The sequence below is a fragment of the Cyprinus carpio genome, chromosome A1 (assembly GCF_018340385.1).
Source record: "Cyprinus carpio isolate SPL01 chromosome A1, ASM1834038v1, whole genome shotgun sequence".
NCBI classification, from domain to species: domain Eukaryota; kingdom Metazoa; phylum Chordata; class Actinopteri; order Cypriniformes; family Cyprinidae; genus Cyprinus; species Cyprinus carpio.
The window spans coordinates 37,928,548-37,947,277 of record NC_056572.1 but is presented as its reverse complement, the minus strand read 5'-3'; the positions used below and the strand labels follow the sequence as shown (position 1 = coordinate 37,947,277).

General features: G+C 38.1%; 1 protein-coding gene and 1 long non-coding RNA gene across 2 annotated transcripts; both read left to right on the top strand.

The window, feature by feature from the left end:
• Positions 1-447: 447 nt before the first annotated feature.
• LOC122146536 lies at positions 448-1,772 on the top strand. Its single transcript, XR_006161051.1, has 3 exons — positions 448-763; positions 1,232-1,332; positions 1,437-1,772. It is a non-coding gene; the product is annotated as an uncharacterized LOC122146536 (long non-coding RNA).
• A 2,079-nt stretch (positions 1,773-3,851) lies between these two features.
• On the top strand, positions 3,852-18,226 carry LOC109088252 (adhesion G protein-coupled receptor E5-like). Its single transcript, XM_042765447.1, is given in 19 exon segments — positions 3,852-4,291; positions 10,860-10,931; positions 11,084-11,227; positions 11,310-11,441; positions 12,428-12,547; positions 13,100-13,231; positions 13,322-13,377; positions 13,459-13,548; positions 13,655-13,808; positions 13,916-14,032; positions 14,117-14,319; positions 14,460-14,624; positions 14,717-14,853; positions 14,855-14,909; positions 15,708-15,925; positions 16,048-16,206; positions 16,276-16,447; positions 16,630-16,725; positions 17,927-18,226. Coding segments are annotated over 19 exon segments (2,298 nt in total). The 5' UTR covers positions 3,852-4,260; the 3' UTR covers positions 17,972-18,226.
• The last annotated feature ends 504 nt before the right edge of the window (positions 18,227-18,730 follow it).

The window sequence follows — 18,730 nt, the reverse complement described above, 5'->3', positions numbered from 1 at the left end:
AATGTTCAGACGATTAAGCTATCTACTCACTGACTCATATTCTCCACTTTGACACTTGAAACAATTTATAAGTACTTTAACTATTCTATTTATTATATCGACTCAACACGCTAGGGATGGAAATAACCATAATGCACCATGCGAGTCCGGGCTCCGAATGAAATGTGGTGTTTTAAATACTTATAGCGCCTGCACTGATAAATGAGATATGCCAGAATCGTATAAGTTATCCCTAAAGATTTACCAAATTGTTAGTACAATAACTTTATAATGTAAAATTTATGGCTAATAATAATAATTGTTGTGTTTCATGTTTTATTAATGCAGCACAAACCTATTGGCTCCTTAAAATCTGCCTGATTAAAGAGTTTAATTTGGGCTGACAGGAGATTTTGATGGAAGGATCTGTGGATATATTTATGGATGAATACACAAAGATATCCATGGGAAGAAACAACAGCTGTGTTGGTAATGAACACTTTATGTGTTTTAATACAATATGTTTCTTTCATAACACAGAGTTAATGGTCTGTATGTCACTCAGATGAGGGAATTTGTGAAAATGTGATTGTAATCTCTTTGTTTCCTTCCTGATTGCACTCATGTGTCTGTCTTCATTACAGATAGGAGTGTGTGATGGTTCCGGGTGTGTGTGGCGATCACGCTCTGTGTTTCAATAAACAGGGAAGTTACTACTGCAGCTGTAATGAAGGATTTCAGTCAACACCACCCAACTTCACAATGACAACAGGACAGTGTTTGGGTACGAGAGAGGATTATGGGACACGAGAGTCCACTTCTGTTTTAATTACTGTAACTAATATCAACTGTTTCCTCCAACACAAATTAATGAGTGTCTCGCGGGAGCACATTATTGCTCAGGTGATATGGAGTGTGTGAACACCATCGGCTTCTTCAGTTGCACATGTCCAAATGGATTCTGGCCCTCAAGAAAGGGCTCAGAAAGGCTCAGAATGTTTTGGTGTCCTCAGTTGGATTGCTTTTAATTCATATGATTTAACATAGCATTTCAACAGGACTTTGTTGCATGCAATTACTGTTCATTTATCATCTAGGAAATAAAAAATAAAAAAATTAAAATTTATTTGCATCGTATATAAAATGTCTGATAGAAAGGTTGATATCACTTCTGGTTTATTTGTCACATCATGAATGTTTTTTTTTTGTTAAAATGACATAAACAGCACTGACGGTCTTCTCTCTCTCACAGACATCGATGAGTGTTCAGATCCAGATATTATCAGGGCGGATACAGCTGCAAATGTCACCAGGGTTACAGTAACTATGGAAATAACCAGTCAAAATGCACTGGTAAGTATTTAGTGCATGTTTGCATGAGTTGCACTGATGAAGCTGCCAGTGTGCAGTCCAAAAATGAGAATTACGTATGCATTATATTTTGTTTTTGTGTACAGAGATTGTGCATTTCTGTCTGGTTAATGAATGAGTCTCATTTGTCCATGATGTCACCCAGTTTCTGGAGAACAGATCAGCTGTTATTCTGATCATATGTTTGAATGCCCATTTCCTCTTTTTTTCTTCTCAAATATAATTCAGAAAATATTAGGTGTCTTGTTTTTTTAGTTGTTCATGAAAACAGAATGTGCTAAACTCTCTTCATTTTATTTCTAATGTGCTTTATGGTATGACAAATCTTGTAATGTGTTGCCAAAGCATTTATAATGTGTACGATGAATCTTGAACAGATGAGGACACATTATGAAATGGTAAATAAAAAGAAAGTGAAACAAGCATGCCTCTGTTTCTATAGATATTTCTGTAAGATTTGAAACACTAAACCAATAGATGTAGTGTTGTGTTGAAGATGAAGAGTGTTTGTTAGTGGATGATGTTGATAGTGTGTGTGATTCTCTACCAGTGTGTGAACTGCAGGAGAACTGATTTCATACATCAAATAAAATCAACAAAACATCAGCTGATGCTTCAGAGTCTTCCGGCTTTACATACCATCTCATGAGTGTGTTTAGTCTGTTTCTCTTCCTCTCTCTCTCTCTCTCACACACACACACACACACACACACACACACACACACACACACACACACACACACACACACACACACACACACACACACACACACACACACACACACACACACACACACACACACAGGCCGGTCAAGTGAGTGATTTCATAATTATTTAAAATAAGTTGAAATCACATGTCTTTCTCCCTGACCTTTCCCATGACCCAGTGCACTGTGTGTGTGTGTGTGTGTGTGTGTGTGTGTGTGTGTGTGTGTGTGTGTGTGGAAATACAACATCAATTACCAAAATTCCATCACAACAGGAGACAGAGAGAGAAAGAGAGAGACAGAGTGTGTATGTGTGTGTGTTCCCTCACAGTCCCATCACATCACTTGTAACTGGAATCCATCAGCAGCCCATTTATGGAGACTGTGTGTGTGTGTGTGTGTGTGTGTGTGTGTGTGTGTGAATATTCAGTTATATCTGTGCTCATATTCTCAGTTTGACCTGTCAGTCAGATCAAACCAAATAAATATGACCGTAAAGCATCCTTATATATTATATAAACAGAACAGTAAGTGTATTTCCGAGGGTGTGTATTGTCACAATCACTGTTGTGCAACTCAGGATGTGACATCATCAGCGTGAGCGTCAACGCTGGCCCTCATTGTGTGTGCAGTGTGTGTCCAAAAGCCCCTTTTGCTCTGATATGAGTCTGTCGGACCACCGGGGGAAAATAAATCTGCTAGTGCAGTGAGAGGAATATACAGTGGAATAAAGTTACTTCCACTTAAAACAAGTCTTGTAACGTTTCAAGTTAATGCCTTGCCCTTACAAAAATCAACCATGATTTTATTACCAAGGTGTAGTCACCATGTTTATTTGGCGTATTGATCACCATTTGTATAACCACAGTTTTATACCATGATTAAACTATGGTTAGTGTGTCAAAACCACGGCTAATTTCACCGTGGTTTAACTATGGTAACCATGATTTTTTGGTCTTATTTGTAGTAAAACCATGGTTAATTTTCATAAGGGTGATAGCCAGGGGCATGTCTACATGGTGGCACCGCCCCTCCCTGAAATTTGGCTGGCCACCCCAGGTATACATTAAATATACATTGTTCTTTTATGAATGGTCTCTGCTCTCGCTCAGATATTGCGTGCACACACTCAAACGTTGTCTTCACATCACTGAAGACTAGAAGAGCTGTTTTTCTAATTCAGGAAGCAAGCTGATTATAGTCAACCTTCTCTAGTTATTTATTTTATTAATAGCCTACTTATTTTAGTTAAGTGCTTAACTTGTAAATATGCATTTATTCAATTATTTTATTTAGTGCATTTGTATTTTGTTGTTTTTGTATATAGTTTTGCAATAAAAGCGTATCAACCAGGTTCCAGAAATAAGTTCCAGAGGGTGCTTCTGAAACTAGTGAAGGTGCTCTAGTCTTAATGCACATTTTCACATATTTTGTCCTGTCTGTTGCTTTGGTTATCACTATGTAAATTACTGCTGCTGTGCGAGTGAACGCCGCATAAATATGCAGACATCATTCCCGAAACTCTGCAACGTGTGTGTGTGTGGCCAAAAAACAAACTTCTACATTTTAAATGGATTATAGACTAGAAAGCTTGCAAAGAGTGCTCATAAACTCTAAAAAGCGGTCACCTTTTGTTTAGTGAGTGTATACATGTATTATAACATACATCGTGCACAAACCAAAGTGCAGTACTAAACCTTGCAAAGAAAGAGCGCGTGCGTTTAGTGTGTGTGACTGGCACGGCGACAACAGCTGCGCTCTCTCTCTCTCTCTCTCTCTCTCTCTCTCTCTCTCTCTCTCTCTTAGGTGAGTGTCGGCTGATCTCTCGCTCAGTAGCAGCCCACACATCTGTGGAGCGCAGACACAATAACGGACGAGTCTAGTGGAAAAAAAGAAGATAAAATAGTGGAAACTCTGCGACCGCGTGGATTAAGAAAAACAGAGCAGAACCAAGAGTGAAAGACGAGAAGGTCCCAAGGAGGAATCATCTGGGAAACTGACTGGAAACTTTAGAAAAAGAGACAGAGAACTATTTTAAGAACAAAGGAGACCTCATTCACTGAAGATTTCAATCTTCTCAGGAGTCCTGAAGGATAGAAAGTTAAATACTGTGACGGCTTACTGGAATACAGGTTTATTTTGGGAATTTTATATTAAAAAACAAAGCATAAACAGACTGACGGCAGTTACGGTGTTTCCTAACATGGAGCTGAAGTGGACACTTCTTCTTTTGGGTGAGTAGGTGTTTGTGTGTGTTGAATATCTTTAAGCTGAAGCTGGACTGGTCATTTGAGCAGTGTGTGTGTGTGTGTGTGTGTGTGTGTGTGTGTGTGTTAAACCATGACTCTATTCTTTGAGCTTTTCTCCATGACAGCAGACAGACTACATCACTGAATCATAATGAAGTCTCTTTCTTAGACAAAACACAGACACCAGAGCACAGATGAGACTGATAACAAACTACATCAAAACAGTCTGTTTGTGTGTGTATTTTAGTCAACGGCTCTATAGTGAGTTTATTCAATGGTGGATATTCAAGGTTTTATGTCTTTTTGTTAGTACTGGATTTTTTTATTGAAATGGTTTATTTAGTTCATCTGTAGAGACAGAAATACAGTTCCCATTTTGAAGTAAAAGGCTGAAGACACATGCACTCTTAAAAACAAAAAGTTCTTTACACATCCATTCCACGAAATGTTCTTTATAGTGGAAAAAGGTTCTTTAGGATATATATAAAAAAAAAACTTCATTCTTTTTAAATGGCATGCTGTGGGTTATTTCTACTTGTTTTCATTTTAAAATTCTCATGATAATTTGCATTCTATCACAGGCTGATTGAGTGAAACTTATGACATCACTTCCAGTTTCTTTAATTATATTATACTTATAATTTAACTTTAGGTTAGATTAGAATATTTTACACTCTTAAAAATAAAGGTTCCAAAATGTTTTTTTTTTTCCACCAAAGTCAAAGAACCATTTTGTGTTTGCCTCAGAACCTTTCAGTGAACAGTTCTTCAAAGAACCATTTTTGAAGAACATTTTAATGATCTAAATTCAAAGAACATATTTTGCAATTGAAAGGTTCCAAGAATATTAAAAGTTCTTCAAGAGAACGGATTTTCAAAAGCACTTCTCTGTACTTCTCATTGATCAACGTCAGAATGTGGTGCTGCAACAGTTAAAGCTTTCTCAACTCTTATGACGAAGCTTCAGTTTCACAAGGCCTTGTGTTTGTTTTGTTTTTTTCTCTGCATGCCGCTGAAACAATCTCTGATGCAGAGTAAAATCTCTAGAGCGTAGGTGTTATCACTTTTATTTGACACTTTTTGCACCATGTTTGTGGGTTAAGATTTCATACATCATATGTAGCCAAAAGTCAAAACAAGGACCGTAAAAGCTGAAATTCGTTACCAAGAGGAAACATCTTAATAAAGATACTAAATAATGTCTTAGTAAAAATATAAGACGCTAGAAAGAAAGTCTTGTGGGAGGCTTGAGATTAGTGCAGAAGTCTATCTAAGTCAGCTAAATACCATGATGTTGCCAAATGTTCCTGTGAAACTTGTGGTAAAGTAACCACAGATGATTGAGAATTTGATAACTTCAGACCTCACACACATGATCAGCTGACACATGATGCTGAACTAGTTAATCAAATGCCACTTTACTCTTTCATTGCAAGTTGTGCTTATACAGACTAAAAAAAAACACATGAAAGTAACACATCAGACAGTTTTATTAGTACATCACTGAAAAACATATTTTACCACCAACAGTCCAACTGAAAGCCAAATTTAGACAGTTGATTTGACACTGATGTAAGATTGAAATACATATCACAACATTAACCCAAAAAGAAATGCATGAGTTGAGTGTGAGTGTTGGGTGGAAAATCGTGCGTCGCGTCTATTGCTCTGTGTTAAACTAAAAGACACCATGTGATAAAAGAAGGTCTGAAAATGGTGTGAAGCGCTCTATTGTTCTGCAGAAGAACAGATTATTCTGAGAGTTGTGAGAAATGTTAATTCAGTCCGTAGAATCGCTTGACACATCATCTGCAGCGCTTGCTTCAGCTCGTACGGGACATCTTCAGCGCATCTGTGGTTTCCTGAACACGTACACTATCATGTTCATTTCTGAGTGTAAGTAGATAAGTGTTTTGTATATATGTGAAAGAGCAAGTGTTTTGTTTTGCATCCAGACTGCAATAAATGTGTGCAAGCATTACTTGTTAATGATCCAAAAACTGTATTCAGCCTCATTTCATCACTTTCAATACCGATATTCAGACTATTTTGAAATTTGTTAGAATAGCCTTCTTTTTGAATACTTACCTCGTACTGACCACAAAACAAGGCAGATACAATATTCTCCACACATGTCCTCTTGAAATGTATCAAAACTTAAGCATGCCACGGTGAAGACTGCATCTTAAATGTGACATGACATACAGCCAAGTACCCATACTCAGAATTCGTGCTCTGCATTTAACCCATCCAAAGTGCACACACACAGGAACGAACACACAACCCGAGCAGTGGGTATCATTTATGCTGTGGCGCCCGGGGAGCAGTTGGGGGTTCGATGCCTTGCTCAAGGGCACCTCAGTCGTGGTGTTACCGGCCCGAGACTTGAACCAACAACCTTAGGGTTAGGAAACAAACACTCCAAAAACTACCCAACAAATATCCCACTGCATCTTGGATTGCAGCGTTTGAATCCACAGCGCCATGGAAAAGATATGTCAGAGTTATTCTCATTTGCTTGGAGAGCTGAATTGTTTCATTCTAAATTGACTAATAAAAACATTGAGTTGTTCTCGCATGCAGAAACAAACACAGTGTGACCAGAATAGTCAATTCACAAACAAATGACTCTTAAAAGGAGTGTGTTGTTTTTAGTGAATCAAAAATATGCCATGCATCTGATGTAGTCTGATCCAAATGACTCTTACAAGTCGGTTCATTTTAGTGAATTGAAAACATTCCACAGAACTAGTGTAGTCCAATTCAAATGACTTTTATGAGTCAGTTCTTTTTAGTGAATCAAAAACACACCTCACATCTAGTGTAGAACAGTTCAAATGATTCTTATGGGCCAGATCACTTCAAAAAGAATCACGAGGTACCGGTTTGGCGAATCTTTCACTGAGTGATCACTGTCAGAGTGTTACTGAATCAACAACATGAACTTTATGCATAATCACTGGATCTGCTAGTGGAAGCAGGGATGGGCAGCATTTATGATACATGTATTTCAAATATGTATTTCAAATACAAAATAGTATTTTGTGATTTGTATTTAATAGGGTTGATGAAAATGGCTTCGTATTTTGTATCAAAATACTTCAGTGTTTTGTATTTTTGTATTTTTAAAAATACTGTAAAATACTTTGTAAGAAGTCTACATGATGACATCATAAAAATGCAGCCTCTGATTGGTGCCTGCTCAATAGGCTAGTTTGCCCAGACTTGTTGAGATCAGAAAAGAAAATTGATGCTTATGGAAGAAGGTGGTCAAGGTAAGAAATGTGCAGGCTGTCAGCTTTCCATCCATTTTTTTCCCTATATTATTCATATATTCATATATTAATATGAACTTTTTTTCAGTTCATATTAAGTTTTGGTGTTTGTTTTAGTAGCCTAGGCTAAATAGTTTACCAATTTACATAATGTTCTTGAAAACTATTATACAGAACAGCAGCCCCACAATTAACGTTAGCTTGCTACTTTCAGCCTATGTTAAGTTTGTCAGTTGTACACGAAAATAATAATACAGCGTTTCAGTGTTGTACAACATTACATTTTAATGCCACGATATTGGTGTAATGGTCTAAACTCTTGTGGATTTACTGTGAGCCGCTCTGAGAAACTTGTTTTGCCTAAAGGCATCAGTAGCTAAAGAGACCTCTGCAATGTAGTCCACAGGCTACACACACACACACACACACACACACACACACACACACACACACACACACACACACACACACACACACACAAATATATACATTCTCACCCACATTCACACAGAATTTTGGCTGTTTCTGTTAGAATGTCTCAAATGTTTTGGAATACCTGCTCTATAGTATTCTCGTTCCGTGTAACGCTTCACAATTCAATTTTCAGACCATATGGTGCAAATGCAGAAATGAAAAAATGAAACCAAACATTATTTTTTTCATTTTTTTCAGTTACTTCATAAATTAATAATTGCCATTTCTCTTCTTTTTTCAGTTAACTAACTTGTGACTTAAGAAATTATAATTTGAATAAAAATCCCCAATTTTTGTTTTTTTTCTTTTTTTTTTCTTTTTTTTATCATACAATTTGCGCTGTGGGCTTTACCATTAGTGCGGGGGTGTGCCGCAGACTGTTTCACAAACACTTAACATGGCTTAATGTATCCTACTAAAATAGTAACACTGGAGGACACACCTTATTAATAATAAACATATAGGCTACTATTTACAGACAAGCAGAACTGCCCAGAATATGGAAGCAAATTGCGCTTAATTGCACGTTAAGTGTCAGAATATGAATGCAACGAGCCAAGTTTCACGTGAAGCGATTTCCTCCCATAGAAAACTATGCCATATACACAAACATAACCACTGGAGATGTAGGCTAAAAATTAATACATAAACATCAGCCACGGAAATCTGTTAATGCATTAAGCCACGTTAAGTGTTTTAGAATGTCCCCCAGTGGTTGTGTGTGTGTGATAGATAGGGTGAATTGCCCTAAAGTGGGACATTTTTTTGCAAAAACCCTGGGCTCAGGATGTGTCCTAATCAAATCAAAAGAGAAAATGCAGATAACACATTCATAAAAGAAATTATAGACACATTAGCAGCTTCCTAATGTGGGACACTGAAAAGTATATGATAAAAGGCTAAAATCACCTTGATTCATGTGGAATAGTAAAATGCTTTTGGTTATGTATGGTTGAAACATGGATAATTGAACATCATCAGACAAATAATACAATATGATGCATTGTTGAATTTATTATAAAGACATTAAGAAACTATTATCATTGGCCTATGTTGTCATGTAGATACAAAAAAGTTAAATGCATAGTCAGAATTTCTTGACTGTTCTCTAGTTCATTTTAGTTAACAACAAACACATACAACAACAACAGGCATAGCCTTGGCCTTTTTGAAGGCAAAATAAAAAAATCTTGCAACACCTAAACCTACCCCTCACACAAAACTTTCTGCTATTTAAAAACATTTGCGATTTTTAAAGCACTTCAACATACACAAACAAAAAGCTTGTTTCCTCATGGGGACCAAAAAATGTCCCCACAATGTAAAAATGTACTGGTATTATTGTACTTGTGGGAACATTTGGTTCTCAAAAAGTTAGGAATACCAGGTACACACACACATACACACACACACACTCACACACACACACACACACACACACACACACACACACACACAAGAACCACAAAGAGCCTTCAAACCATCCCGTGACCTTAAAGGGGTCATATCACGTTGCTAAAAAGAACATTATTTTGTGTATTTGGTGTAATGAAACGTGTTTATGCGGTTTAAGGTTCAAAAAACATTATTTTCCATATAATGTACATTATTATTTCTCCTCTATGCCCCGCCTTCTGAAACGCATCGATTTTTACAAAGCTCAACACTCTGAAAAGTGAGGGGTGCTGTGATTGGCCAGCTATCCAGTGCGTTGTGATTGGCCGAATGCCTCAAGCGTGTGATGGAAATGTTACGCCCCTTAACATACTGTGATGCCCTGTCCGGCCGGAGCGATGAGACATAAACATAAAACCCATTATAAACATGATATAAACATGATTTCTAGTCGTGTCCTCTTTTGGAAGGACAAACAAAGTAGTTTCTCTTTCACAGTGAAACATACAGCGTCTATATGACATGGCGGCGGCGGCAACAATACCACAACGAGAATAAAAGTTACACTTTCTTTTATTTGCGTGAACATCTGGGCAGCATTATGCAAATCTTCCCACATACTGACGTAGAGATGTGGGGGGTGTTAGAACGAGCCGTTTCAGGGGGGTGTGGACGAGTATTAACTTTTATAAAGAATATCTCTTTGGATTCGAGACTTTAGTCTTTGCAACTTCATAAATCTCTTTATGCACCATGAGCTTGTAACACTCCAAAGAGAAAGGAAATTTTTAAATCGCATCATATGACCCCTTTAAACATCTTCAGTAACAGCATTCTAATATTGCATAATATATAAAATATATATAATAACCATGTTTGTCCCACAAACTATGCCCTACCACACATTCTTGACTGACTGAAGTACTGTCCCACATTAGGCTAATCATACTGTCCCACTTTTCTGAACCATATTTCCTAAAGTGGGACACTAGGAAATTTGATAAAAATATTAAATATATAGTTTATACATACAAAGTTGACTTCAGAAATGATCGTTTGAATAAATTAAATCTAAACAATTTTGTATTTTTCCATTTTTTTTTCAAGACTAAAAATCATGTTTATCTCACGTTTATAATGAGTTTTATGTTTATGTCTCGTCGCTCCGGCCGGACAGGGCATCACAGTATGTTAGTATGTGGGCACATCTGTAATATATTGCTTAATTAAAGTATTTAATTAATTAAAGTATTTAATTCTGCCTGATGTCATTTGAATTTATTAAAGATTTTAATATGGCTTGACAGGAGAGTTTTTGGGATGGATGGAAGAATGGACGTATTTGTGGATAGATTTACGAATTTCTGAAGATAATTATGCAGATCTTGTTTTTTCTTTTTCTTCATTAGGTCTGTTCCTGGTGTCTAGTGAATCTCGCTCATGTGGAAAGGGATTTGAAAGAATAAACAGCACCTGTGTTGGTAATGAGAATTTTATGTGTTTTAATACAGTATGTTTCTGTCATAACACACAGTTAATGGTCTGTATGTCACTCAAACAATGGGAATTTGTGATACTGTAGTTCTCTTCTAACTTTGTAATGATGTTTCCTTCCTGATTGTCTCTATTACAGATACAAATGAGTGTGTGACGAATCCAGGTGTGTGTGGCGATCACGCTCAGTGTTTCAATACACCTGGAAGTTACTACTGCACCTGTGATGAAGGATTTCAGGCAACATCACCCAACTTCACCCAAACAACAGGACAGTGTAGAGGTACGAGAGAGGATTATGGGATAAAAGAGTCAATAACTATAATCTAAATACTGTAACTAATATCATCTTCTTCCCCCAACAGATATCAATGAGTGTCTGGTGGGAACATATGAATGCCCAGGTGATTTGGTGTGTGTGAACACCATCGGCTCCTTCAACTGCTCATGTCCAAATGGATTTGCCCTCGATCCTAGACTAGACGCAGGTTGTAAAGGTGTGTGTCCTTAATCATACTGCTTGTTTTTTGACTGTTGATCAAAGCAAAGATCATCATTACAATCGATGTCATAAATGAACTTTCTTATTAAAGATCAATGTTTGACTTCCAGAACAAAACATTTCTTTACCGATATGGCACATTTATAGTGTTAGCTAGTTAAAATGTTATTTAAATCCATACCTAAATACTTCTAGCAAAGATAAATATTAGATAACAGATAAAAACAGAGACATTTTCCCCCAAAAGCCCTGGATATTTTCTACCCTGATTATAACCATCCAAGATCCATGTGATGCATTTAGCTTTTTTTTTAAGCATAGAATATAAGAATCAGAATCAGTTCTTACCACCAGCTCAGTACTATATTAATGATGGGCTCTGTTTGGGATGAAATAGCAGCTTACTGTATGCAGTAGACGCTGTGGAACTGTAGTATGCTACCTCTCCACATGATTTCACTAGAACTTTGCATGCAAGTACCGTTAACTTATCATCTAGCAAATGAAGACATTAAATTTGCCTTTGCAAAACATGCAAAAACGTCCGATAGAAAGGATGGTTGATTTGTCACACTGGAGATAGATCAGGTTGAGTTGCAGTGTGACATATTGTGTCTCATGCAGTGAGCTCACTGCACATTTTGACAAATGTTTTAGATTGTCTTGGGTTTCCCTTAAAAAGAGAAACATTGCAAAACAGTACAAGTTGCTATTTATAATACTAGCAGCGGGCGATTAGGAAGTCCTGCTTTCATCCAGAAGCACAGAGACTTTTGTTGGCATAACCTCATTTAGTTTGGCTGCTGCACTCGTATTAATAAAGTTTGTTTCTACATGAAGCTGATAAACATGCTTTCCAGTGTAAGATAGCTTTCATTGTCTCTCTAACCTCTGTCATCTCACTACTTTGTGTGTGTGAACTTGTGCTTGTGTCTAAATGAAACACTCGTCTCTGTGTGTGTGTGTGTGTGTCGGCTTAAGATGTGGATGAGTGTTTGTCCTCAGTGTGTGGAGTTCACAGCAGCTGCTTTAACACAGCTGGCGGTTTCCTCTGCACTTGTTCTCCAGGGTTTGTTGAACATGAAAACAGCACCTGTGCAGGTAAGCGCCAGTGTCCTGCTGCTGCTAACAATACCGACATCAGTGTGTTTGAGTGCTGATCATAATCATCATAACATGCTGTATGTGTCTGCTCATGTCCAACAATAACAGCTCATTACATGTATGGTCAAGTTTGGGGTAGAAAAGATTGCGTAATGTTTTTGAAAGATGTCTCTTCTGCATTTATTTGATCAAAAATAAAGTAAAACAGTGAAATATCCTTACAATTTAAAATAGCTGTTTTCTGCGTGAATATCTGTTAAACTGTAATTTATTTCTGTGATCAAAGCTGTATCAATACTGCAGTCTTCAGTGTCACATGATTTTCAGAAATCATAATAATATGCTGATTTGCTGCTCAAGAAACATTTCTGATGATCATCAATGTTGAAAACAGTTGTGCTGCACAATATTTGTGGAAACCGTGATACATTTTATTTGTCAGGATTCACAGATGCATAGAATATCTGAATGCAAACAATATTATTAAATAAAACTATATCATAATAGGAATCTGCATTCATATGACTGACGATCTTCTCTCTCTCACAGACATCGATGAGTGTAAAGATAATCTAGATATTTGCGGCACAAATGCACAGTGCCGCAATAAAGTAGGCAGCTACAACTGCGAATGTCACCAGCGTTACAGTAACTATGGCAACAACCAGTCAAAATGCATCGGTGAGCGATCAGTTTGCATGTGCATGTCTCTGTTTATTGTGTAGCTGCTAATGTTCAAAACAATAAACTGTGTTCTGTTGCTGTGCACAGAGATGAGCTGCGACCAATTTAAAGCAGAGTCTGACGTGGAGAGCACGCCTGAAACGGTAGAATGACTCTTCGTGATTATTTTGGTAGTATTTGGTGAGTAATCAGTATTCAGACTTTGATTTCTGTGTGTCTTCTAGTTGAAGCATTTACAGGCTCTGTTGAGGAGCAGCTGTGAGTCTCTGCGAACTGCAAATGGCAGCCGTAAGACAGGAGAGCAGTTACTGGAGGTGAAACAAACAGCCTTCTTCCTCCTGTTTTCGTCTGCATTTCTGTTCTTGTTGATAGAGCAGTTTGACCCTGGAACATTCCTCTAAATCTCACTGTGTTTGACAGAACGTGTTCAATTCCACTGACGAGCTGCTGTCTGAAGGAAACATCGCTGACGGTGAGACGCTGAATCAGTTTCTGGACGTGGTGGAGAACAGCATGCGTCTGATCGGACCTCAGCTGAAAAAGCCTGTGACCAGGATGGAGACACACAACACCTGTGAGAAACCACACACATTTCAGTTCAGACACAGTCTCACTCTGCTTCTCAATGGAAAGACTGAAAATAAGACATTTTTTATTAAATCTTCATGATGTGAATCACAGTTGCTGAGGTTGCAGTCATGCGGGGTCAGACTCCGCCCAGTGGGCGTGTCACTCTGCGCACAGACTCCGCCCTCTTCAACACCAGCTGGGAAACAGTTGTAGGGAAATCATATCCAGGTACAAATAAACACGTGCACATATATGTACTTATAAAACCATCAGCACTTCCCTGACGAGATGTAAACGTGGTTTCTCCTTTAGGTTTTGTGTTTGCGGCTCTGGTCAGTTATAAAGATCTGAACTCATCCAGAGATCTGCTGCACAAGATGAGCAGAGAGAGACCAGACGATGAAGAGAGAAGCGTCACTTATCAACTCAACTCTAAAGTGGTGACAGCCGTCGTCAGTAATGCAGAAACCAAGCAGCTGTCAGAGCCGGTGATGCTCGTCTTTACACACGAGGAGGTGAAGATAATGCCAGATCAGCTCATGACCAGCACAAGATCTCATGGAGACACACACACCGATTCTCATGCAGAGCATCAGACGTTCATGTATTTTTCCCCTTTTCTTAACTGTCAGTCATTCTGTTCTGTCTTGTTCAGGAGAGGGCGGAGTCTAAGGGCGTGGCTTACTCCTGTGTGTACTGGGATGAGGGGGCGTGGTCTGGGCGGGGCTGTGAGAGGGCGTGGTCTAACAGCACTCATACAGCCTGCTCCTGCTCCCATCTCAGTAGTTTCGCTGTGTTAATGGCTCTCTATCCTGTCCAGGTACATCTGTGAACCAGAAAAACTGGGATTTAACATTTAATTCAGATCTTTAATATGAAATGATGATGATTTTTCCTCTTCCTCTCCTGCAGGACACGTTTGAGTTGGTGTTGATGACGCATCTGGGTTTAGCTCTGTCTCTGGTCTGTTTGTTTCTCTGTATCCTGACGTTCAAGTTCTGCCGCTCCATCCAAGGAACCCGAACCAGCATTCATCTCCATCTGAGCATCTCTCTTCATCGCAGACCTCGTCTTCCTCTGTGGGATCTCCAGCACTCACAATCAGGTGTGTGTCTGTATACTGGGGCCTTAAAGTCACAAAGGTAGAGAATCACAAGCAGTGTCTACTGTTTATTATGCTGTATTGACAAAGCCAAGGTCTATTATTTAAGCTTCTATTTAAGCTTCTTCTGCTTCTTCTTAGACTTGTTTTTTTTTTTCAGTTACAACCACCAAAACTTGGGTCAGACCTTCATGTGTTATTTGTACTTATCTGTAGAGTATTTAAGCTATCATTAGCAAAGCCTAATGAGTATCCTAGTACAATGCGCTAAATCATGCTAGCAACATGATAAAACATGCTAATCATGTTAAAACGTTAGTAACAAGCTAAAACATGTCAATATATTAAAATATACTAGCAACATGCTAAATCATGCTAAAACATGCTAGCATTTCATTAAAACAAGCATTTTTTAGCAACGAGCTAAAACATGTTAACTTGTTACAACATTCTAGCAACGTGCTAAATCATGCTAGCAAAATGCTAAAACATGTTCGCGAACTGTTGAATCATGGTAGCAAAACGCTAAAAATAATAGCAATGTGTTAAAACATGAAGTAACATGCTAATTCATGTTAACAACATGCTAAAACGTTAACATGCTGAATCAGGCTAGCAATGTGTTAAATAACGTTAGTAACATGCTTAAACATTTTAGCAATGTGCTAGAATTGCGTTAATAATGTTTTATTGTCTTCGTTTGAAATCTTCAAAATTTCAAACAAAGCTGTCAAGCCAACATCAATGTTTGTTAACGAACTTTACTAATTTAGTTGTGCTGTTTCTCTTCGTTTGTCTCAGGTTGCGTGTAGGATTGTGGCCGGTCTGCTTCATTTCTTCTTCTTGTCTGCGTTCTGCTGGATGCTGCTGGAGGGGGTTCAGCTCTACCGGATGGTTGTGATGGTGTTTCACACCACATTAAAACATCTCTACATGTATCTGGTGGGATACGGAGTCCCTCTCGTCATCGTCATCATCTCTGCCATCGCCTTCCCAGCGGGATACGGCACCAATCGACAGTGAGTGAAGCGCTGTTCGTGTTTGAGCTTTTTGTGTGAACAAGGTTTGACAGACTCTAAATCACAGTGTTATCAGAGTGCTTTCCAGCTGTTTTGATGATTATTTTGTGTTTGTGCTCCAGCTGTTGGCTCTCACTTGACCAAAATTTCATATGGAGCTTCCTCGCGCCCGTCTGCATCATCGTCGTCCTCAACAGCTTTGTCTTCACCATCACTGTGTGGAAACTGGCCGAAAAATTCTCCAGCCTCAATCCAGACCTCTCCAAGCTCCGCAACATCAAGTGAGTGTTTATTATCTAAACCCAAAATATATTCAGTCATTGAGTCTAACCCATTTCTGGTGAATTCAGGGGGTTTACTGTGACCGCTGTGGCTCAGTTCTGTATTCTTGGAGGGACGTGGGTTTTCGGTTCCTTCCTCTTCTACGAGAAAGTAACTCAGGTTGCGTTGTACCTCTTCACCATCCTCAACAGCCTGCAGGGGGCGATCATCTTCATCATGCACTGCCTGCTGTCCAAACCGGTACTTACACACAAACAAATGCACAATGCACTAAAAAGACAGTCAAGTCTGGATTCAAACTACATTTTAAAGCTCTCACCAGCTCATAGTCAAACTTCTGACTCCCTGTATAAAGCATTTCACCGTATTCTGGCCAAGAGCCATCAGTGTGTTTTTTCAACGTGTTTTGTCGCCCCCTTCAGGTCAGAGATGAGTATTACAAGCTGATTAGCAGGATCTGCTCACTTAAGGAGAAGAAATATTCAGAATTCAGCACCAATCATTCCAGCAACAGTCAGGTACATCATCGGTTGAATGTTAACTTTTGCTTTATTAAACGTTTTATTAAATATATATAAATGTTAAGATAAACATTCTAACAACATTCTCAGAATGTCCATATGATGTTAACAATGTTTTTTTGAATGCCAACGCCAATGTTCTTGGAATATTACAAATACATGTTCAAAGAATGTTAGATTAAAGGTGAGGAGAATGTAGCATTGAACCTTTTTAAATAATGTTCTAATCACAACAAGAAAACAAAAAAACAAACAAAAAAAAAAATTCAAATCAGTGTTTCCACAATGTTTTTGGAACAGAAGTTTGTTAGCTGGGGTAAGTGATGCATTGAAATGTCCACCACTAAATATAATTAGTGCCTCTGGTGACGTTTTGATGGTTTCAGTGTCTATTTTCATGTCACAACGTGGATAAACTATAACAGGTAAACATGTCAGGTGTGTGGATGCTAATGCTAGATTAGCAATAATAAGTTCTCGTTTTTAATCAGTAATGGTATTGTTTCTTAAATCTTCAGAGCAAACATGTAGTCTATGCTGTTTTGTGTTGATAAAAACTTTTAGTACGAAACAAAGACTCAGTTTCTAAATTTAGTCCGTTTAATCACAGAATTCAGAAATAAATACAGTTTTAATGCTCTTCAGTGTTCAAGCGGCACGTAAATCGATCATCTCTTCCTCTTTACAACTAGGTATAGCACAAAATAAACATGAATGAGCATCAGAAGGTGTTGGAAGAAACAGAACAACTTGATGAAATGTTTCATGTCTCACTCAATCAGTGTTTCAACCACAGAAAGATGTCAATAAAACAGCCTGTAAACAATGTCACATTTATCTCAGAAAAGCCACTCAATGTCCATTAACTCGTTAGACAGCTAGAAAAACACAACTCTAGAGAGGAGACTTTTGATAAATATATTTATCAATATATATTTTACTTTACCTGTTAGTGATGTATTTATTGTTTAATGCATGTGTGAATAATTATATTTGTTGCTTTAATGATGCAGAGAAGAAACTTTGTTATTAAAAGTGCTATGTAAAAACTAACTTATGTGCAATGTTAAAGAACTCAGCTGATTATTAAATAAATGCGATTTTTGCCAAAAGTGATTATTTTGGCTAAATGAAAACTAATTTCAGTGCATCACTAGATTGAGGTTCTGCTTCTAACCGTCTCCTCTGACCTTTACAGCAACCTCTACGGAGCAATCCGACCACAGGAGAGTCCAAGATCTAGAGCGGCTCTCAGTCCTGGATGATCTTTAGAGATGTTGACCTTTAAAGACACATGGAGCTTCAATTCTGCAGCACATGCGGCTTCTTTCCATTGAGAAGGTCTAAAACTGCGTTCTTTCTGTCTATTAAGCAAGAATATTTCAGGTGTGGGGCTCGTCACATGACCGATGTGTCACTAGAGGCGGATTGGAAACATATCAGCTAAATTAATAAAACATGCAGCTCAGTTTTCTTCCTCCTGGTCCTGGAGAACCCCAACACTGCACGCTTTTGGTGTCTCTCTTATCTGACACACATTTGAGGTCTTGGAGTCTTCACTAATGAGCCTGATGAGTTGGAATCAGGTGTGTTTGAATAGGGAGACATATAAAATGTGCAGTGTTGGGAGTTCTCCAGGACCAAGGATTGGGAACCGCTGCTCTAATGGACTTTGGAGACACTTTAACTGTTTTTGTCGTGCTTTTAGTGAAGAACATCTTGCATGCTAAAGGCAGCTTACATTTGCTTATAAAAGAAAATGTTGTGAAGATGATATTTGAAGAACTAGTCTCCGATCAGCCTTATGAAAGAGGCATTAATCTATTATCAATTACAAACCATCATGTTTATATGATCTGCACTTACATGCCACTTTACGTCTTTAAGCTGTTGGGAAATTTAACCTCTATTTCTGTGAGAAACAGATGACAGGTACTTTAGATTCATAAAGCTATTTAAACAGAGCCAATGTCACATTGCACAGAGCAGGTGACAACGACTG